General features: G+C 45.5%; 1 protein-coding gene across 1 annotated transcript in view; it reads right to left on the bottom strand.

Annotated features, from left to right (window-relative positions):
• Nucleotides 1–2,209: 2,209 nt before the first annotated feature.
• Nucleotides 2,210–22,414, bottom strand: part of TRPM5 (transient receptor potential cation channel subfamily M member 5) — a 69,263-nt gene continuing 49,058 nt past the window's right edge. The window contains exons 22-30 of the mRNA XM_048484574.1: nt 20,157–20,275; nt 18,663–18,795; nt 11,711–11,885; nt 10,603–10,753; nt 6,795–6,973; nt 5,352–5,484; nt 4,680–4,752; nt 3,765–3,855; nt 2,210–2,280 (exon numbers count right to left, since the gene is read on the bottom strand). Of these exons, the coding sequence (XP_048340531.1) occupies nt 2,210–2,280; nt 3,765–3,855; nt 4,680–4,752; nt 5,352–5,484; nt 6,795–6,973; nt 10,603–10,753; nt 11,711–11,885; nt 18,663–18,795; nt 20,157–20,275 (1,125 nt within the window). The remainder of the gene's footprint in view (nt 2,281–3,764; nt 3,856–4,679; nt 4,753–5,351; nt 5,485–6,794; nt 6,974–10,602; nt 10,754–11,710; nt 11,886–18,662; nt 18,796–20,156; nt 20,276–22,414) is intronic.

Below are 22,414 nucleotides of genomic sequence, written 5' to 3' on the forward strand. Positions count from 1 at the left end.
ATACTATTGACTAGCATCCCATCCCTGAATATCTTAACTGGTAAAACTCCTCTCCTGTGAGGAGATTCAAGGCAGCTTACAAACTCCTCCCCACAACATACACCTTGTGAGGTAGGTGGGGGCTGAGAGAGTTTCAAAGAACTGACTAGCTCAAGGTCACCCAGCAGGAATGTGTAGGAGTGGGGAAACAAATCTGGTTCACCAGCTAAGGCCCCTTCTGCACATGCAGAATAATTCACTTTCAATGCATTTTGTAGCTGTGTGGAATAGCAAAATCCGCTTGCAAACAATTGTGAAAGTGGACTGAAAGTGCATTATTCTGCATGTGCAGAAGGGACCTAAGACTCTGCTGCTCAGGTGGCGTGGGGAATCAAACCCAGTTATCCAGATTAAACTCCATCTACTCTTAACCACTACACCATGCTGGCTCTCAGTAAGAAGCCTGAGAAAAGAGTAATAATGTGGCATGCTATCACCTCTGGGAAGGATAAGAATCAGGGAAGATAAGTAGAGAAGATATTTGTTACACATCCTGACTGCGGCAAATATGGGGAGAGATATTTTTAAGGCTAATAAATGCAGTGCTAGAAACAGGAGGGTGTTGAATTGGATCCAGCCAGCTGTTTAATTCAGTGTTGCCCAGTTGTTCTCCATTCTACAGTTCTCAATCTGGCTTTCGTACGTGCTGGTCTCATGGTGCCTTTTGAGTGTTCAAAGGGGATCCGCACTTCCTTTTTTTCATCAGTTGAAAATCTGGTTGGATCTATTGTATGGCTATTGTAAGGAATAGAGGTACATGCTGCCATTGAAAGAAAACACCCTTAAAGAAACTGGAGCACATCAAGTATGTCACAAAGCCAGTCAGCAATACAGTATTTGAGCTTCAGGACTGTCAGTTATCAATATAAGTCATGTCATCATGAAGTTGAGTAGTACATTCTCCATCATTCCTTTCTGGTGCAGGCATTTGATGAGATTCAGCATTTATGAAACCTAATGGGATGTTTGGCATGAAAAAATTAAATACAGAAGTTACTGGGGTAATTCATGTGATGAAGTAATTCTCTTAAAAGGTGTTTCCACATAATCCTATTCATCTATTTTCCTTTTTTTTCAAAAAATCAAAATAAACATAATTCCTCTTTATCTCTTACTTGATGGATTTAGGCAATCTACAAGCGAGAACCCACAAGGACTTCAAGGGGAGGCATTTTATTTTTCTCTTCCCCGACTCCTCTATTCCTGAAAGCTCCCATTGTCTTTTCCTGTTCTCTTTCCCACCAATCTACCATTATTATTATTATTAGATTTCAGATTTTTCTGCAAGCCTGGGGCTCTTTTCAGGTTTATAGAAAGATGTCTTGTCTTGACCAAGATCAACTTAATTCACGCTATAGTATTCCTTATTACTGTGTATGGATATAAAAGTTGCACAGTGAAGAAAACTGACAGGAAGTAGATTCCTTTGAAATCGGGTGTTACAGATACACTGGAGTACCAAAAACTAAGTGGGTTCGAGATCAAATGAAGTGTCGCCTCTCCCTAGAAGCTAAAATTACTGAACTGAGGCTATCATACTTTGGTCACATTATGAGAAGACCAGAGTCACTGGAAAAGACAATAATGCTAGGACAAGTTGAAGACCACAAGAAAAGAGGAAGCCCCAACATGAAAGGAAGTGATCCTGTTAAATAAGTCATGGCCCTCACTGTGCAAGACGTGAGCAAGGCTGTTAATGATAGCATGTTTTGGAGGACATTGGTCCAAAGGGTTGCCATGAATTGGAAGCAACTTGACAGCACCTAACACACATAGAGGTCTTTTCTTTCTGTGGTTCTCGTCTCTGGATTTAAGTTGAGAATGGGATCTGTTGATTTCTGATTCATTCAAGAATGATAATGATAACTGGTCATCATGAGTGATCACAACAACAGTAATTGGCAATGCTTACTTTCTACTTATGGCAAAGTAATTTAACACCTGAAGTTTGCCACCATAGCATATATTTCTCTCCTCCGTGTGTTACAAATTATACTCTTTTCCACTGAAAGATTAAAGTACAGTTGTATATGACCCTCTTTGTCATAGAATGCACCACTTGAGTCCTAGTGCCTGCTTAGTTCTGCTTCCCTCTGCCCCCCCCCCCTTTGCTGTCCCTCCTTTCTCTTTGCTGGATGTGGGGCGTCGCCCTGTTCTGCTGCGGGTGAATTTAGCTGACCTTCGCTCCCCCATCCTCCGGCTCCCCCTTGCCAGCCAAGTCTTGCTGCTGCTGCTCCCTACCTCATCCGTGAGACAACCTGAAGATTCCTCAGCTCAGCGGGCTCCTGCTCCTCTTGCCCACTGAGACATGTTTAAATATGCACAGAATAATGGTTCTGACAAAGGTAGTGTTTAAAAATAAATAATTTTCATATTCATTCGGGATTATTTTCTAATTCGGAAGCACACTATTTCCGCTTCCACCACTCTACAACTGACCTCACTTTAATCTTTCAGTGGAAAAGGGTAAGCACTAATAGGAAGATAGTATCAATTATTATTTGTAAGTGAGTGAGTTGTACATGAATAGGCTTTATGTATACAGAAATGTGTGTGTGTATACACACATTCATACATACACACACACCATATATACACATAGATACACACAGAGAGATAAATGTCAAAGAAATATTTGACCTCTTCAAATTATATAATGCTTTTTTGACTCTATTGTTTCAAATTTTTTGCCCTATAACCAGGGGCAAAATTGTCCATCATTACAGTGCCATAAGTTTCTTCATTGCTGCTTCTGATCCAGAGAGCCAATGCATTTGTAGTGACTAACTTAAAATGGAATTGAACAACAATGTATTTCTCATGTTTATGTGCCAGACATGCATTTCCTGCGGTTCTTTAGCTCGTAGGAGCAGCAGCCATCAAATTTACAGCTGGACAGTTCAGCTTTACACAGTTAAAATCCTAAGTGCAGTGGCTGCATGCACATGAGAGTGCTCCATTAGATGCATTGAGCTACTAGGAATCGCCTTATTTATTTGCATCTGTTTACCTGCATCCCCTACTGCATGGGGAGATCACTTTCCAAAGCTGAAGTTAATAGCAAAGCCTTTGCTTAACTGGAGGCTCAGCACAGCTTGGTGAAACTAAGATCATGTTTCATGCTTTAATCCTGAACTTTTGCTGATCCATTCAGATAAGAATTTTACATTCCATATGTGTTTCTATGAAAATTGAAATTCTTATCTGAATGGATTAGTTTGAAGCCAGGCTACATAGTCTGAGTATTACTCATTGTAAGGTGCACCATCTATACAGCATTTGCAAGTCTTCAAGGTACCTGATAAACTCAGTAATCCTTTCACTCATTTTGTTTACTTATTTCTTTCATTCATTTATGGCCAATTGGCCATGCTGGCAGGGACTGATGGGAATCATAGTCCATGAACATCTGGGGTGCCAGAGTTGGACACCCCTGATTCATTGAGTCAAGATCATGCAGTAAACTTCATTGCTTCATATGGTACTGTAAGATAGAACACTAGAATTACTATTTTTTCACTACAGGTCTTATTGCTGCAGGCTGCCTAGTAGTCAATTGTGCAGTCTCTGCCACTGCTACATTGGTTTTTTGTTGTAACATAATGCTGTGCTGTATAGAACTATTGTTTTTTTTTGGGGGGGGGGGAGATTGACTACATTATAGGCTTTTACTGTTAGATGTCTGCACTGTTAATTTAAGGGACCATTGTCAGCATCTTACTCACATGTGTAGTTCAGAGGGGGTCCTTGGCAACTCAAGCTGTTTTTGGTTATGGTATCTGCCACCGAGGAAAGGATAACTGTACAATAATTGATCTACAATGAAAAGTATTCCAAGATCAATTCTTTGTCCATTACCATCCAAAACACACATAGCTGCCTGCGATAATTGAGAGCTCTATGAAGGCAGAACTTCATGCTTTCTTAAACTTATCTTTAACCCTTTTGCCAGGGTCCAGATCGCTCTGTATAATCTCCAAGCAGCTATGTAAGGACAGGGGTTAATAGAGCTGCTATTTCAGTGAAACATGACAAGAGGTTTTGAAGGCAGCTTGATGTATTTGCCATCCAGGTTCAGTAGAGGTCATAGGAAGTGAATGTGTGCCAGTGCTTAAACTAAATAGAAAATAAAGACAAATTCATACAAACAATATAGGGAAGGGATATGAAGATTAGTTAACGATACAATAGGACCAATAAAGTCTATTTTTGCCACTTGGTCTACATACTCTTACCCAACTCCTGCTTCTGTCCCCTCTCATCTCCAGAATGGATTAAATAAAACACACATAGAGTTAAAATTTTCATTTAGACCACCTTGTGCCATCTTGTTTTCCTGGACAAGATTTTGTGAGGTGGCTTCACAAGATTTTGTGAGGTGGCTTCACATGATTTTAAAGTATATGTGTTTTATTAATTCCCCCCTTTTAAGGTTTTTCTGCAAACCTAGGGGATTCCCTTCAGTTTGCAGAAACATGTAAGGCATAGGTGGATTTGAGATCCACACAAAGCAACGGATCACATTAAAGATAAGCTACCTGTCTGCCTTGAGGAAAAAATATTTCATACTTGCTACAACTTTCTGTATGCATGTTTAAAATGAAGAAACACATTACTGAAGCAAAAAGTAGAATTCTTACTTGTGATTCCAATGACCGAAGCCGTTTATCTTGTTCTTTTAAACCACTAAAATATTTTGAAAGACTGTTCACCCTGTTTTTAAAAAGTAGTATTCAGTGAACGGTGATTACAAATGAGCTTCTGTTGACCATGTGGCATGTTTGGGACAATGCATTCAGTAGTTAAACTGATAAAAAGGAGGTTAAATCTCATATTGTTTTTAGACACATGCTAAATGCATCCAAGATTGAACATTCCTACTTCATATTTGCCAGTTCTGTCTCAGGGAGCCCTACCATGTGACCTGCAGTTATTTCTCCTCAAGCTCTGGCAGCCATTATTGTGCAAATTGTGATAGATCTCACATGGAGGCACCACCTTAAAACTGCAATTCCATGCAATCCTTGCTAAGTTGCTAGGTTGCTCCCTTAGGATCATGTTGGGCCCAGAGAGTATCTGAACTAGCCTCTAATCTCTAGAAAGACGTCTCTACATTTACCCATACTTCATAAAATATGCACAGTACATTTAATGTTGCATTCCCATAGAGCTTGCAAAAAATAAGTTTTCAGAATAATGATGTTAAGTAATTTTGAGTTTTGTTTGTTAAACTTAGGAAAGGGTCTGCTTATCTAGTCTTGCCTCCCAGTACCCAAGCACAAGTTTAAAAATCTTGGACCCAAGTTATTTACTTGTCGGACATTTTCTTTAGCCTTTCTTCGTTGCTTTCTTTTTTATTCTTTTCCAGGTTTGCCAGGTAGTTTTCTTTTTGTAACATCTCCCAGGTTATGATTTTTTGATCCAGGCCTTCTGGCAGATCTCTTTCTACATGAGAAGAAACAAAATGACCGGATGGAATCAAACATCAGGCAGCACAGGCAATCCTGCCAGTGACTGTGTGACTTACAAGTAAGAGCTTGTGCATCAGACAATATCATTTATACAAGGAGTCAGTGTTTGGGGGGCGGCAGACAAAGCCCCCCACCAAGACTCATCCCAGGGCCAGTAGCCGGCAACCCCGCCTCCGCCTTAAAGGGCCAGGTGCAGATTGGCAGCCAGGTGCCAGATGGGTTCCGCCGCAGCCCCAACAGCAATGACCAATTGGGGCAGCAAGGAGGAGGGGTGGGAGCTTAGAGGGGCAGGAGCAGTGGTGGGATTCAAATAATTTAACAACTGGCTGTTTACAAGCACTATTTTAACAACCGGTTCTGCCAAAGTGGTGTGAACCTGCTGAATCCCACCAGTGAGCAGGAGGTTTAAATGGCAAGGGGAATAGAATAGCTGAAGCCATCTATAGTTTAGTATTTTATGTATTTTAATTAAATTATATATACGATGTTTTAAACTTTTATTCTTGCTGGAAACTGCCCTGAGCCTTCGGGGAGGGCGGTATATAAATGTAACAAACAAATAAATAAATAAAGGGTGAGGGACAGAAGGGGAAGGAAAGAGGGGAGTGGGAGGAGATAAAGCAAGGAAAGTATAGGAGAATGGAGTACAGAAGGAAGGAGAACAAGACTGGAGGGAGGAGGGAGAAGCAAGCTGGTGGGAGGCTGCCCACGCAAGAGGGTGAGCTCAGGGAGAGACCAGGTGAAGGGACTCAGCTGGAAGAGGGGGTGAGGAGGCTTTAGCTGTCAGGGACAGAACAGAGGTCCATACTGTGACTCCAGCGACTAAAGGCAGCCAGCCACCCTGCTACTACCCAGGGCAAGGACGGTAGTAAAACCCGTCGTGAAGGGAATGGAGGGAAGGAATCCACACAACGGGGAGGCAGGCGAGGTGGCAGTTCAGTCAGTTCTCCACTATGAGTGTACTGTCCAAAAGTGAGCTAATCTCTATATGGATATATGCTGAATGAGAACATGCAAAAACAAATAATTTGTCATTCATGCTATGTTATTCTCACTGCATATGTTTACACTTGTATGTTCATTACAGGAGCTTCAAGTGGGGACATGTATGTGAAGTATGCTGCCACTGACAAACTTTTATTCTACTTCACATCAACTATCATGCAATGCTGTTCAGTAGAAAGAATTCACCTGTCACTAGTGGGATCTCAAATAGTGAAAGATTTGTTTATGTGTGTTCACATGTGATCTAGACTTCTGAATCTCTCTGTTGTTACCTCTTACCCATATGCTCTTTTTTATGCTCCATTTTCTTGAGAATTCGTCTTAGAAACAGCTTAATGTGGTCAATAATGATAAAAGGTGGGGCAAACGCAGGCCGACCATGGTATTCAACAATCAAGTTGTAACGCTGAAATTTCCAGAATATGTCTGCATTTCCCTGAACCACCTGAAAAGTATAACTGGGGGAGGGGGGGAGGAGTCAGACCGATAATTAATACAGTTCCATTTCTTAAATACATAAATATTTTTGTAATTTGTCTGATAGCCACATTTTTTAGTCAGGGCCTAAGTTCAGTTCGTTTTGGCAGGGAACCAAATCAAATGTGAAATTATACTCTGCTTGTATGATGACATGATTTTGATTTGAACCAGTATCAAGACACATTTGTTACCATGCCTCAAAGCAATAAATATTAATGACTTAATCTCCATTTGTAAAATGTGGAGTACAAGACTGAAGACCGTCAACTGAAGACACAGTTTTTGACCATCTCATCTGTGTGGACCCTTCCTCCTCCTGTAGCAATTGTTTCTACCCCATGTAGACACACTCTGCCCTCAGGGACAGCCCTTCTAAGTTTCCTAACCGGATGATCAATGATTGGTACAAAACACACATTAAAAACTGGGACGTTGCTAATTTCAAGTATTGCCCTTGAACTTCCAAGACCTGAGCAAGGCTGTTAATGACAGGATGTTTTGGAGGACATTGATTCATAGGATCGGCATTAAAATTGAAGAGACTTAACGGTTCTTACCACACGCCTATTAAAATATTAAATTCTGATAGTATTGAAGAGATATCCATTCTAGCCTCTGCCATAGTATGCTGTGAACACACTCTTAGCAAATAAGGTATTGCTCTTTTTTCACTCTAAAAATAATATTTATTTATTTTATTTATTTATTTGATTTTTATACCGCCCCATCCCCGAAGGGATCAAACGCAAGGGAAGGCCCGCGTAGAGCGAGTTACAATAGTCTAGTCTGGAGATGACCGTTGCATGGATCACAGAGGCTAGGTCCGTTCTGGAGAGGAAGGGGGCCAGTCGCCGGGCCTGACGAAGGTGGAAAAAGGCAGCCCGGGTTGTATGGGCCACCTGGGTCTCCATTGAAAGAGAGACAAATCCAGGTGGGACCCCCCAGGCTGCGAACGGAGGGTCGGCGCCAATGTGACCCCCTCCACAATCACCGGGCGGCTGGAAGGCCCCTCCCCCCCCCCTCACGGCCAAGCCAGAGGATCTCCGTCTTCTCGATGGATTCAGTTTTAACCTGCTCTTGTCGCGAATCCAACCAGCGACCACCGCCTCCCAAGCAGTGCTGTAGAGCCGCCGCAGGAAGCGTGTGGCTGCTCCCCCCTCCATCAACAGAATGAGCTGTGTTGTCATCAGCGTACTGGATGGCAAATCAGCCCAAAACTCCGTTACCAGCTGAGCAAGGGGTCGCATGTAGATGTTAAATAACAGCGGGGACAATAATGCCCCTAGGAGGTACACCGCGATTGAAGCGGGCACTTCCGGGAGAGCCTGGTCCCAGCACACCTCGCACTTGCTGATTCCGGCCCCGGAGAAAGCGAGGTTATCCACTGAAGGACAGTACCCCGCGACTCGAGGCCAGGCCCGGTGGCTGGGCCAAAAGGTCGTGGTGCGACCACACGTCAAACCCTGCCGGTGAGATCTAGCAACAATTACCAGCAGTGCGATCCGATCCGCCTTGGTCCAAGCTGAGATATGGAGTGTATATCCGTGGACGGCGGCGAGAACAGTCCTCCGTCCCATGCCCAGCACGGAAGCCGGACTGGCAAGGGGTCAAAAACCGATGTGTCATCCCAGAAAAGCCTTGAAGCTGCTTCAGCACCACTCTCTCAATTACCTTCCCCAGAAGCGCAAAGATGGCTTGAAACGGGGCGGTAATGGTGGCCAGATCTTCCTGGATCTAACGATGGTCTTTTTAAGAGTGGGTGGACCACTGCCTCCTTCAACCCATCATGGGAAGGTTCCTTGCTCCAAGGGAACCATTGATGATACCTCAACAGATGGGGTGCGTTAACTCCTCGCCGGCAGGTTTTTAGCAAGCCAGGACGGGTAACGGGATCCAGAAAGGACAGGTAGTAGGTCTAACAGCAGCTAAAGAGCTCTGTCGAGCAAAGGCGGCTTCCAGAGAGCAAGGGAAAACTGGGTCAAACAAGGACCGAAGGCGGCAAGGGAGTCTCCAGTTAAGCTAATTGTAGCTAACGTGGATGGAAGGATGCGTAGGCGGAGCGTGATGCGTCTTTATCCATGAAAAAGCTTGCTATAAATGCCTCTACAGCTAATATCCAATTGAGGGGTTTGAAGATTCTCTCCGATAAGGGAGAGGTCAATGACCGAATTATCGCGAGAAATAATTGTGCTGGGCGAAGCTAGCGGACGCAGCGGGGAGGAAGAAGAAAGTCCTCTTAGCCTCCTTAAATTATAGCCATCTGCGTGAGGCTTTCATAAAAGCCGGCCCTCCTATAAGATGTTACACAAGCAGCTTCGTCCACGCGAGATTTCCTCCACACTTCGGCTCCTAGGGCGTCTAAGCCCCCGCTTCATGCGGTTACCCAGCTCCTCTGCTTATACCATGGAGCTACGAGAATGGCTGGGACGTAGAAAAGGATAGCCGGGGAGCAACAACATCAATGGTACGGAGAGTCGGGAATTCCAACATCTCTCCACTCTTTGCTCATCGACGGTGTGCCGCCGTGAGTTCAGGGTCCCGCGATGAGCATTCAGGAAACCAAAGGTGGATCCATGAGTCTCCGCGGGCGGGCATAAATCAGCCTGTCAGCTTCAGGGACGGGGATTGGAATGCTGACAAAGTCCACCAGGACCTTCAGGGACAAAATGGTCAGACCATGGCACTCTGTCCAGTAGAGGATACTTCACCAAACTTATCCCACTCAACCGAAGACCAAATCCGAAGCGATGCAGGCCCAGCCTCATGGGTGGGGCCAGAATTTATCAAGGGAGAGGCCTAGCATGCGTCATGGATGACACTCAGGGTCTCATGGCGGCTGCGTGAAACATGAGGGCAGCGTATGGCGGCATATCAGGACGTTGAAGTCCCCAAAGCGATAGAAGTCTGGGGAATCGCAACGCCCAGTCCGCCACCACCTCCAGCAGCCGCGGCAGGCTGTCTCCTGGTGCGCTAGGCGACTGGTACACCAGGAGAATAGCCAACCTCTCCGAGGCCAACCACTCCAGGCCGACACACTCTATGCCGGTGACCTCTGGGACGGGGGCTGCCCTGAAGGGAATAGATTCGCGGATGAACAATGCTACACCACCACCACCACCACCCCCCCCGGCCCTGGGTTCATGATTGGTGAAGGCACGCGAAACCCGGGGGCGCGACTTCGCCTAAGGCGACGGTCTCACCTTCGCGCACCCAGGTTTCGGTGATACATGCCAGGTCCACCTGCTGGGCTCCGAACACAACTCTGAACTCTAACACAAATTTCTACCTTTGACACTTTCTGAGTGTAATCAGAGAGTCCCTTCTAATAAGTCAGATGAAACCAAACTATTCTGTTTGAAATGGCTTCTGAACCACACCGACTGTATCACCCGTTTTCAGGCATCATCCAGAGAAAGTTAGTTTCTATCAAAAGCAATGGAAATTACATAGCTTGTTTATGTGTCAATGAGATTGTTTCTTGTATCGCATTTGTTATGTGCAAAATGAGTTTCCATGCCAGTACCATTACACCGTGTACATTTTAAAAGTCATGGTTGTACAGATGTTTTGTCTGCCCTCCTTTTATAACAGAGGATATATTACTTGCCTGAACATGGCAATCAGTAGATTCATAAGCAGAACATTTGTAACCAGGAGGAAAATAACCAAGAGGAGGATGACAAGCCAATTAGCATAATCATTAGGACAAGATAACACATTGTCCTTTGATGTGCAATTTTCCAGCTCCATGCGAGATGCTGTAATTAGAAACAGAATGCAATTGCTTAAAATTCTACCAGGGATTCAGAATGATATATTAACAAAGGGCTTGTCTACACTGTAAATTTAGCAAGGGATGGCTTGAACTTGACTGAGCCCGGAGCAGAGAAGCTGCACCTATAGTGATTTAACCTGGGAATCGGTGGCTTTTAAGAGGAGCAAATGTTCCTGCTAAAACTTAACAGGAAATAAAAACATGCCAGGAAAGTTAATTAAGCCTGTGGACCAGGGTTATCAACTCTTCAAGCAACCACTGTAGTTGCGCCTCTAAGTATCTTGAGGTCAAAACATTAGCACATGATAATATTTATTTCTGTGTTGCGAACATTTTCACCTGTTGATTTCTGATTTGGGGGGCTGGGGTTGGAAGACGCTATTGGTGATTGAGAAGGAAGTATACCAGCCCTCTTACATAATTCTCATCCTTGAGAAGATATTTCTTTGAATAGGCCTTTCTTACTTTCTGTCACCATCCAAATATAAGGGGGATTGTGCAATCCAAAGAGAGGGGACTGAAAGCACTGATGAGGTGGTGTGACCCTGGTGCCAGCATAAATGCTGCTTACACTGGTAAGAGGCATTTATGCCAGTGCAGAGGGACTTACACCAGTGGTGGGGAGCCACACGGCAGCATGACACTTAGCTTCTCTGGAGCAGGAGCTCACACCAGTGCTGAAGGGGGCTTTCCCAGGGACAGAGCCAGCTTTAGTCTGCTTCTTGAGCCCTTTCAGTCTGGGAATGACTCTATTGGTGCATTCTCATGTGAGCAAAAGGTTGGCTCAGCCATTGTGCTGCAGCATAGGTGGATTTCACAAGAGTTCAGAGTGTCACTTTTGACTTGCTAGCTGCAGTGCAACAAGCCTCTTAGTTGGTGGCACAGTAGCACTGTCCATAGCCACACCGCAATTAGCCACTTTGGATTGCATTAAACTCACAATCTATTTCATCCAGTGGAATCTGTCCAAATATTTGAAGGTAAGGACGGTAGAGAACCCTTCTGAAGATCCACTCAGATCGACTGTCATCAGGATGGAGCAAGGCTTGGGTGGTCACACCATAAGCAATAAGCCACACACTCAGGAAAAAAAGGAAGAAGAAAACATCCTTCATCTGTAAAAGAAACACAGAACTGTAGATTGAAACTAATACACAGATTAAAACATAAAGGGATTGTGTGTTTTCTTGCCTGTACTTTGCTAAAGTGATTTGCATCCTGAACAAAGGTCCAGGTTGCTCTAGGAAATGTTGTGCTATATGCATGCCATCAAGATGCAGAGAAATGGCAAGCAGAAGGGCACCTGTCCTGGAGCAAAGTATTTGGTTTTTAAATCCAATACATGTGATCATTGGTCTTGAGACCTATTTAATTTTGCTTTCAGAAGGTGGATAGGAGAATGGACAGAACATAATTTCATAAAGTAGTGTTGTGAACATCTCCCTTCCCCATCATCCTTGCAGGGTAGGCTGATGCCCTGGTGAACTACCCACAAAGCAAAGAAGCACTCTGAGGTCAGACTTTTTCAGCAGACAGACTTTAATGACAAGCAGTTTACAGCACTCCTGGACCCTTCTCAACTCTCCATCCTTTCTTCCTGGCCTCCTCCCTGTTTCTTTTATCCCTCCCAAAAGGGTTCCTCCCGCTTTGGGGTTCCCTATTCCAGCCTATTAATGGGCTGTCTGTAGAGCCCTGCCAGCTCAGGATTTGCCCATCAGGATCCCAGGCCCCCCTCCCTTACCACAGCTTGTTCTGGATTGTGCTGACCCTGCCTCACTCTGAGGAAATGCTGAGATCTGTTGATTGCAGCTGGATTGGGGCTGTGTTGGCCTCGCCCTTCTCAGTGGAACAGTTGAGTCCTGCTCCTGCTGTCCAGGTAATTCAACCAGTTTTCTGCAGCTTCTCCTGGCTTCTTGCTTCCAGAAAGTTCTAGTGTTTGCTGGTATGTCCAGGGATGGGGCACATTTGGCCACCTGCCCCCTCCTTCCCTCACCCTCACAGACCAGGAGGGCAACTTGGGCTCTTCTCTTTCTTACCAGCCTTTCCCACCTGCATCCAGAGCTAGAAGCCAACAGGTAGCCCTTTGCTTCCCTCGAAGATCGCTGTCCCTTAAAGCAACAACCATCATATTGCTTCTCCCAAGTTGTGCCTCCATTTGCACCCGGCCCTTTCCTGTTGGGAACGGATTCCCTGAGAGAAGCAGGGGCATTCCTTCACCTCCTTTTCATAGTCTCCGATTTCCAAGGGGCGCCCAATTGCCTACCTGCACATGATTGTGCAGCAGGCAGCACCAGTGATCAGGGGGATGCCAGGCTGGGAGGAGAGCATTGTGCCGGATCCTGAGAAGCATGGCTTGACTTGGCAATGGCACTGTCCTGGCTCACTGCTTTGGCTGCAGGTGTGCAGTGGAAGGGACATCATGCAGCCGTGATAGAGCTGGTGAGGCTGAGCAGCGCACTTCCAGCACCACCCAGAGCAAGTGAGCACCTGCCTGCTTGCTTGCCACCCAGCATGCCCACTTTGGAGAGGCAGGGAGCAGGAGGGATTGTGGGGCACAATTTCAGTGCTTGCCTCAGGCACCATTTTCTTCAGGTATGCCATTGGAGATGGAAGACTTAACAAGTAGTGAATGGATCATAAATAAGATGAGACCCAAGTCAATGTTTGTGGAAGAATCATGCATTAAAGAAACTCTGAATCAAAGCTTAATTGTTCCAATGGAATACCCATTTTGCTTCAACATGTGGTGGCAAATCAGGTTTAAATGGAAACAGGAGCTCTTGCTTGAAACTTTTTTCAATACCAGGGCTTAATCCTGAAATAAGTAAAAGAAAGAAGAGTATGCCTTTGAGAAGGCACTTCTGTTCACTGGTAGATAGTTACATCTAGTTTCCACACAATGGGGACTTTGGGGGAAATGTATCTCACTCAGATGAGGGTGTGCAAAGACAGTCTAAGTGGCCTGTGCACAGTGTTTCCACCTCAAGTGGATTTCCAATTCCAAACATTATTAATCCAGTTCAAGCAGCCCAATCTTAGGGCTCCTGAAATTTGGCTTCAGGCATGAGAACATACCATGTCTCATTATATCTCTGCTGAGATTCAGGTTAAGGCTCATAAACAGCCACTGGTACTGCTAAGCTAGTGAAATCAACTTGTACTTAACTTCTCTTTCACTGATGATGGCTACACTGCAAAGATACCTTTGGTCAGGCAGTAGCTACACACAATCCTGCATGTTAAGGTAATGCATGTAGAGGGGCAGTGGTATGAGTGCACTTGTGGGCACAATGTACATGCGTGAAGGAAGTGGGCACACATATATTCCTACTCCATGATCAGGATCATTCAGAAAGCAGGGTTCCCTGTCATGGGAGACATCTCTTCTGCATGCAGACACTGTGCTCATAGGATGGTGATTATTAGGAGAAGGCTAGCATACTTGTACCATTCTCCCTTTACACACATTGGCTGAATGCATGGAGGAGTTATATGTAGAGGGTTAGAGAGGGGAACCTGGCCTGATGCCCCATAGCTCAATCGTCATCATAATCAGGAACTTATTTTCAGATTAATTCAGCTCTGTATGACAAATTTAGGACTGAAACATGTTAATGGTATATTACACACCTAAATAAACACTCCGTGGGATCTGTCATTATAAATCGCGCCCCAGGCTTCAGCCTGGCGGCGCCGTTACAGCAGGGGAGGAAGGAGTGGAAAGCCTCTCCTTCCTGCCGGCTGGCCGAGGCAGTCACGTGGCTGGGTACCGGCATGTGACAAGGGCCAGGCAGCCTATAAGAGGCTGCGTCGGCAGGGACTGGCCTCTTTTGAGGCCAACAGCAACAAAGGGAGGACGTTCGCGTTTTTGCGCTCCCTTGTCAGGTCTCGTTTAGAGTTGGCCAGGCGGCAGGAAAGGGAAGACGTTTGGGCTCTCCCTTGTTGGTTTCAGCATGAGTGTCGTTGTTTTGGCCGGCATTTGTGGCGGTTGTTAGGACGCTCGTACGAGCGTCCGTCTGGTGGCACCCCCTCCCCCACCCCTTTGGGAGGTTTTGTTAGGCTGTTAAGTGGGGCAGTCGCTCAGACCGTTAGGTCGCTTGGACGAGCGTCTGTCTGGCGCAGCCACCCACCACCCTCCACGGGGAGGTTTTTGTTTTAATCTAGTGGGGCTGTCGGGGAAGACGCAAGTCCGGCTATTAGGAGGCTGGGTGGCCTCTCCCGGGTGCGTGGGGAAGGGCAGCGGCCATTATAAGCGGCCTATTTGTTGCGGGGACAGAGGGCTCTGGCAGGCGGCCATTTTGTCCCCTCGGCTGCTTGTTGAGTTGTGGACGGCCATTTCACACGGGTTTCTTTGTGCCTGCCGGTGGGCAGCGCTTTTATTAGGTTCTCTCTGAGCCTGCCAGTAGGCAGCGCTTCTGTGTCAGTCAGACACAATTTTAATTGTCCAAAGATAGTAGTTCTCTGGTGTTAGGAATTTTATATAGTTAGATGTTTAAGGTTGGTTCTTCAGGATAGTTTAAAAGGTAGTACAGCTGATCAGTGGTAGTTTAGTGTAAGTTTAGTATATTTTCTATTTGGCATTCAATTTAGAATCATTCTGCCATTCACAATTTAGTTCATTAGCAAGTTATTAATTAAAAAAACATGCCTTCAAAGCAAAAAGGACCTAGAAGAAAGGGACTGAATAAGAAAGGGTCCGCGGCTCCTGTTGCCTCAGAACAGGGGCGGGTAGCCACTCCTGTGGCCATGCAAGATGCAGGAGTGGGATTAAATAAGGCCAACCCGGGGGTGACTGTAGCACTTGCCAGCCCGGGGGTGCCTGTTGCTCCTGCTACTGGCCCGCCAGAACAGTTGCCCTCTCAATCAGTGCCCAGCACTCAGAGAATGGCACCACAGCCTTCCTCTCTCAGCGGCCAGTTGTCTGCTCAATCAGTACCTAACCATCAAAGGGTGGCATTAACGCCTCCTGCTCACAGCGGAATAAGCAATTTCGCATTTTTGATGTCGCCTCCCAACGGGATGACCGCTTCCACAGGTCCAGTTTACATGCCGGGGCCATATCCTTACCCATCTTTTATGGGCATGAACCCGAACCCGGCCATGGGGTGGTCAGGCCATTGTGCCCTGACACCTTACTTTGGCCAATAGTCAGGGGGTTTTGTAGGTAGTCAGCAGGTTCCAACATGTATGTGGCCTTCTCAGGGGCAAGGCTCCCCTGCCATCCCTCTGGGTGGTGGTCAGAGCCATCAGGGCTTAGCACAACTGTCTTCCACACGGGGTCTGGCTCCTGCAGCAGTTACGGACCCCACCGCTCAAGGTCAAAAGTCGGCAGTTCATAGTAATATCCCACAAGGTGTGCCAGCTTGTGATGAGGTAGTGGCAGGCTCTTCTGGCCAGACTTTTGGGACACGGACCAGAGCCAGACACAGAGGGAGGAAAACCTCTCGGTGTTCCAAGTCCTCCCATCGCTCCCCTAGCTCGTCCTCATTGGGTGAGTCTACAGACAAGGATTCCGCACAGGCGGTGGGGGACTATTGGGAAAGAGGGGAACAGGTTCCCCCTCTTCCTATTTGGCTCACCAACAGGAAGAAAGGGGAGAATGGGAACAGGCTAGTGCTGGGAATCCTGCAGGCCCTGCCTTCTGCTCGGCATGGGACCCCGGGGACCCGCCAGGCTCTCATTTACCTAGAAAGTTGAGGGAAAGAGCCTTAGACGGTTATTATATGGATATCTTCACGGTTTTGCGGCCAGAAGAGGATCCGGAGGAGACTGGCTCCTACTAGAAAGAAAAGGGAGCATCCAGAAAAAGCCGGGAGTACTTTTGATAGTTGGCTGAAGGGGTTCGCCGAATATATGGCACTAATAGCAGCTGCATACCATTTAAGGGTGTGGCATTTGGCTTACCACTTGGCCAATGTCCTAAAGGCACGCTCTTTATCCAGGGATGCCGCGGTTATTAGATACGATAAAGCACTTCGGAAGAGTGCTTCGCATCGCCCAGGGCTGAGGTGGGACCTCATCCACGATCAGATGTGGATGACCTGTGTGCTTAAGGTTCCACCAAGCAGCAGTGATGGGTAAAGAAAGAAAGGGTTTGGCCAACAGGAACCTCCCCAGCGTGCCTGCTGGGCCTTTAATCAGGGCTCTTGCAAAAAGGAAAAATGCATGTTTGAGCACAACTGTTCCAAATGTTTTGGGTCCCATGCATGGATAAACTGCCCTCAACTTGCTTGTCTGCCCTATCGGCGTGGCTGGAACCCTGGCTCTGGCGGCCCTAAGAAAAACAGCGGCAGCCAGGAAGAATCCTTCCCCGTTCAGAAGGCCTGATGTCCCGGAGGTGTTGCAGTGCCTCGCCCCTTCCCCGGTGCGTGTAAATTCATTATGTCAGCTGCTGGACAGGTATCCGCGTTGGCAAGATGCACTGTACTTAAAAAAAGGATTCCAATTTGGTTTTCACATCCCCTTACAGGATATAGGAGGGGATGTTATTCCCCATAGTAATATATCCTACATGCTAGAAGCACTATTTTTGCTCGATGGAGTCCACTTATCGGATTGGGGCCAGGACATCTGGCTACATGACGTCTGTTATGCTCTGTTGCAGTGGCTTCACGGCACGCACTGAGCTATGTGACTCTGGGCTGCTGAAGCTGGGGCGGGAGCTGTTTAACAGCTCGGTGGCGGTTTGGGCATAAGAGCACATCCTATTTTGGGAAAGAAGTAGCTTGCATGCCGGACTTCCCACATTGGGGGCCTCCATATGAGGTCCGAGGTGGTGATAGAGCTCACATGAGCCGGACAGGGGTTCTCTCCGAAGAGCCCAAGGGGTCAGCTGGGGCTGCCCTATAACCAGGTTCAGTGGTTCACTGCCTGGGGGCAGAGGCGTAGCTAGGCCAGAGTGAGCCTGGTGCACACTCTGGCTTTTTCGCTCCCCCCCACAGCGCCCCCCCCTGCTGCCCCCGTGGCAGACACACACACACACACACACCCGCAGCACTTAATTCCACTTACTTTTAGGAAAGGAGCAGGCCAAAGAAGCCTGCCTGTGTTGCCTGGGCCTGGTGGGAACTACATTTCCCAGGAGTTCTCACCAGGCCCAGGCAACGCAGACAGGCTTCTTCTCTGGGATGTTCCATTTCTAAAAGTAAGTGGAGAATCTCTTTGCTGGAGAGGCCTGGGAAATTGCGCCCAGCGAGGAAGGGGCTGGCCCGAGGGCAAGGGATTTTTCCATACACATGACCAGAATCGGTGCACCTGGTGCATTGTGCATCCCCCTGGCCGCCTGGTGGCTTCGCCACTGCCTGGGGGTCAGGATGTGCTCTGTTATGCTCGCCCAGCTTCAAGATTATTGGTTATATGTTAAATAAATTGGGCTGCGGCCGATTTCTTTTCCAACAAAAAAGATGTGTTTTTGTCATTAATGGAACGAGTCTCCACACATCCGCATGCAAACATACTTACCATGCGAGTGAGCCTTTTTGCATGTAACATTACCACAGTAGTAAGTGATTGGCAGTTCAGAGAAAATCAGCATGCTGTTTCTTCTTTCAGATGGTCCAGATGACAAGGTAAATGCATTTATACCTGACAGGATGTTTATGAAACACTTAGAGAGCATCTTTCCTTACAACCACTCTCACCTCCATTTCATTTGCTACTTCAGTTGCAGTGGCACACTGCTACTTATGCTGCAATAATTAGACCTAGGATCATACTATAAATCATATATACGTGGCTTGAAATAGATAGCAGTGCGTTCTTATGATATTCAGGAGGGCTTCTTTGCTTTCAGTACAGCAGAAATTATGTCAGGCATCTTCAGAGCTTTCAGTATAATATGTGATGAAATGCACACCTTTTTGTCATGTCTCTGTGATAAATCTTGTACTTACCATTCTCTCTACAATTATAATCTTTGGACCCAGCTGCTTATGAATAGCAAAAATATGAATCAGTCTGAGAGTGAACACCATAAAATCAATAGCTAGTATGGTTCGGCCATCTTGAAAGGTTGAATTCAGCATTCTGGGGCAAGAAAACAAGCAGTGCCTTTGATTAAGGGATCAGGTATTCAAAATGGAATCTATAAGGAAATAATATCTGCTTTTTTACTAGTACTCTCACAATCAATCACTTCTTCAGTTATTTGTGAAAACCAGATGTTCCGTTGGTCACCAAAATATGTGGTAGGGGTGATGTTTATTCATTTGTTTAAAATGCTTCAATGCTGCCTTTCCACCCAATGAGGGTCTACGAGGCGACAAACATAAAAAAACATTTAAAACAGGGCTTTAAAGGTCAACACTAGCACCTTGAATTGGAAGATAGAAGAAGAGTGGAATGATATGGTCCCAAAGACCCAGTTCAGTCAGTGCTCTGGCCCCAGCATTCTGTACCAACTGTAGCTTCCAAACAGAATTCAGGGGTAGTCCTACATAGTGCAATTTGCTGTAATCTAATCTAGATGTTACCACAGTGTGCACCACAGTGGCAAGATATTTTTTGCCCAGTAATGGCCACAGTTGGCTTGCTGCCTGAAGCTGGTGAAAGGCACCCCTGACCACTGCTGCCAACTGTTTATCCAACAGAGGCCTGGGTCCAGTAGCAACCCCAAGTTTACAGAAAAAATGTGTCTTGTTCTATGGTTTTACACTATTAAGAATTAGAAGAAGAGTTTGGATTTATTTCCCCCCTTTCTATCCTGTAGGAGACTCAAAGGGGCTTACAACCTCCTTGCCCTTCCCCCCTCACAACAAACACCCTGTGAGGTAGGTGGGGCTGAGAGAGCTCAGAAGAGCTGTGACTAGCCCAAGGTCACCCAGCTGGCATGTGTGGGAGTGCACAGACTAATCTGAATTCCCCAGATAAGCCTCCACAGCTCTAGCAGCAGAGCGGGGAATCCAACCCAGTTCCTCCAGATTAGAATGCACCTGCTCTTAACCACTATGCCACTGCTGCTCTTAACCCAATCCTATGGGCTGATGGAGACAGTGCGGGGCCATGCTGGCACATTTAACCCCCAACACACACCGATGTAAGGAGCACCCCCACCAGTGAAGAGGGCAAAGACACTGGCAGCTGGGTGCCCCTCAGCTCCATGGCTGTGAACGTAGCAGTGCAACAGTGGCACTGTCCCTGGCCACCTCCGGCTTTGGATTGGGCTGCCCTTCCATTTTAATTTGGGGGGGGGGCACTCCAGTTTTTCTTTCATATGAATGGTAAACAGTTCCTAGTAATTATTTTCAAAGATTCATGATTTTGAGATGTTGATCTTTTTATTGTCCATTTTTACTGTGGAAGGCTTGCCTTGCTGGCCTTTCTATACTATTTCCTATTGCAATGGTGTCATTAAATAAAAAAAGAAAACCCTCTTCAAATCTGCATACCTGCAAGTGACTCCAATGATGAAAAGGAAGATGGCGACCATATCACACTTATTCCAGTTGTCTTCTACATACAATTTGAACTTCTTCATTAAATTCATATCCTCATCAGTGAAAAAGCTCTACGTGAACAGAAACAACTATTATTATTACTATTTAGAATGTACATGAACCATTAAGAGCAAATGATACAAAAACAATTTGAGTTACAAATGTATCTTTACTCATGCAATTGTGTTTTGCCGAGTGAATAGCCTTTATCTGAACTAGTTCTAAACTTTTTGACCATTTAAATTTACTGTACTTTTCAGGACCCATTTATAGGTTTACTCTTTTGGGATTCACTTACAAAGTAACTCTACACTACTTTCCTGTTTCCCGAAATAAAATGAAGGTATCTTGTATCAGTTAATATTTAATTAATTTATATTTTTTCATGTTTATCACAGACAGACAGACAGACAGACAGACAGACAGACAGACAGACAGACAGACAGACAGACAGACAGACTATGTGGAGACAACCCCAAATTTGTCATCAAATTTTCCAGAGGTCCTCCACCAGCAGAACCTGTTTCACTTTCTCCTGCCTGCAACTCACCTATAAAAGAGTTGCAATCCACTGGAATGGACCTCATAAATCTCTACTCTAGCATTCTCTTCTGACCAAGAGACTAGCCCCCATAGCTTCCTACATCTCATGAAAATGAGCAGCAAAGAGCTATATTAATAATCTCCCACTTTAATACTTTACATATTATACATAACTTTAGGAAATCAGACACTACTTGATCATTGGAAATCACTTTTGCTGAGTTGAAAAATATTTTAAATATTTCTTATTGTCTTTACATTCAAGAGTTACTCTGGGTTTTCCCAATTATTTGTTTCATGGCACCTTTCCCTTTTAATTCTGTCCATGACAGCTTTCTAATCATAGCAAAAGGTTTAGCACAAGGAGAAATTCAGTTCTGCATGCCTCACCATTCAGTACACACTGAGAAGGCTTTTGGTGACAACTATGTCATGCAAACCATGGTGAGGGAACAAAATGATATATTCCCTGCATCCACTGAACCACTATAGAAAGGACAGAGGAATTGCTGACATAAGCAGAGCAGTTGTGTGACTGGCCCTAAGAATATCAACTGGCTGTCATAGACCCTTTCTGCAAAAACCAAATAAACTGTTTTGAGGCAGGAAATAAAACATTTCCTCCATGGAGTGCTGCATGGTTTTTAGCCCCAAATATTTTGTTTCCTGCCTCAAAACATTTTACTTGGATGTTGTTCCCAAGCAATCTTTTTCTGAAAACAGGTTTCTGGAAGTGTTTTTTTTTTTTTTGTGGAACTATTTCCACTTGTGTGCAGATCTCTTCAGAACGTTTTCCATGCTGCTATGCAGTCCACAGGCTTCCTTATCAGAATCATTTTGTGAGCTCACATTGGCAGTCTCACTTTGAATTTCCATCAACTTTTTAAAATTTAAAGGGTCGTGTCTATGTAGCTATTATTATTATTATTTATTATTATTTATTGGGTTTATAGACCGCCCTCCCCCGGAGGGCTCAGGGCGGTGAACAGCATATAAATAGAGCACAATATCAGGTTAAAATCCAGTGTCAATTAATACAGGCTCTAATAAAAATAAACCCTATCCCATTAAAATGCAGCATTATTAAAATTAACATTAACATTAACACAAGATGGTACCTGATGGTTACCTATATGGATACAGATGGCTACCTATATGGACACAGTCCCTGGGGAATCACAGAAAGAGGCCTTGAAGCCTTGTAGCATCAATCTACAGATCAACAAAAACAATGGAACAAGCACAAAATACCATCTAGGAAGCATTTTTAAGGGGGTAAATACAGACAAACCCGGGGGGCAGAGTTTCCAAACGTTTTGCAAATGTTTGCAACTATAGGAATAGTCACTAACAGGGACTTTATAATATTAGTTGCTGGCAGAGCAGTTCTGGAATGTAAGCAATATGCCAAAGAACAGTACATCCTCATACATAATTGCCTAAGGCAGTGATTCCCAACCAGGGTTCCGTGGTACCCTGGCTACCATGAGCATGTCCCAGGGGTACCATGACAATGCTACTGTCTGCCCCACACCGGAATCAAACGGATTTTGAAAGGGGGGGGGGGTTGGAAGCCTCATGGGCTCCCTTTAAACAATATTGAAAAACAGCATTGTTTTATTTGCCTAAATTCGGTGTAGAGTGGGGGGTAGATTTAAAGGGAGAGC

Source organism: Sphaerodactylus townsendi, linkage group LG02 (assembly GCF_021028975.2).
Source record: "Sphaerodactylus townsendi isolate TG3544 linkage group LG02, MPM_Stown_v2.3, whole genome shotgun sequence".
Taxonomy (NCBI): Eukaryota; Metazoa; Chordata; class Lepidosauria; order Squamata; family Sphaerodactylidae; genus Sphaerodactylus; species Sphaerodactylus townsendi.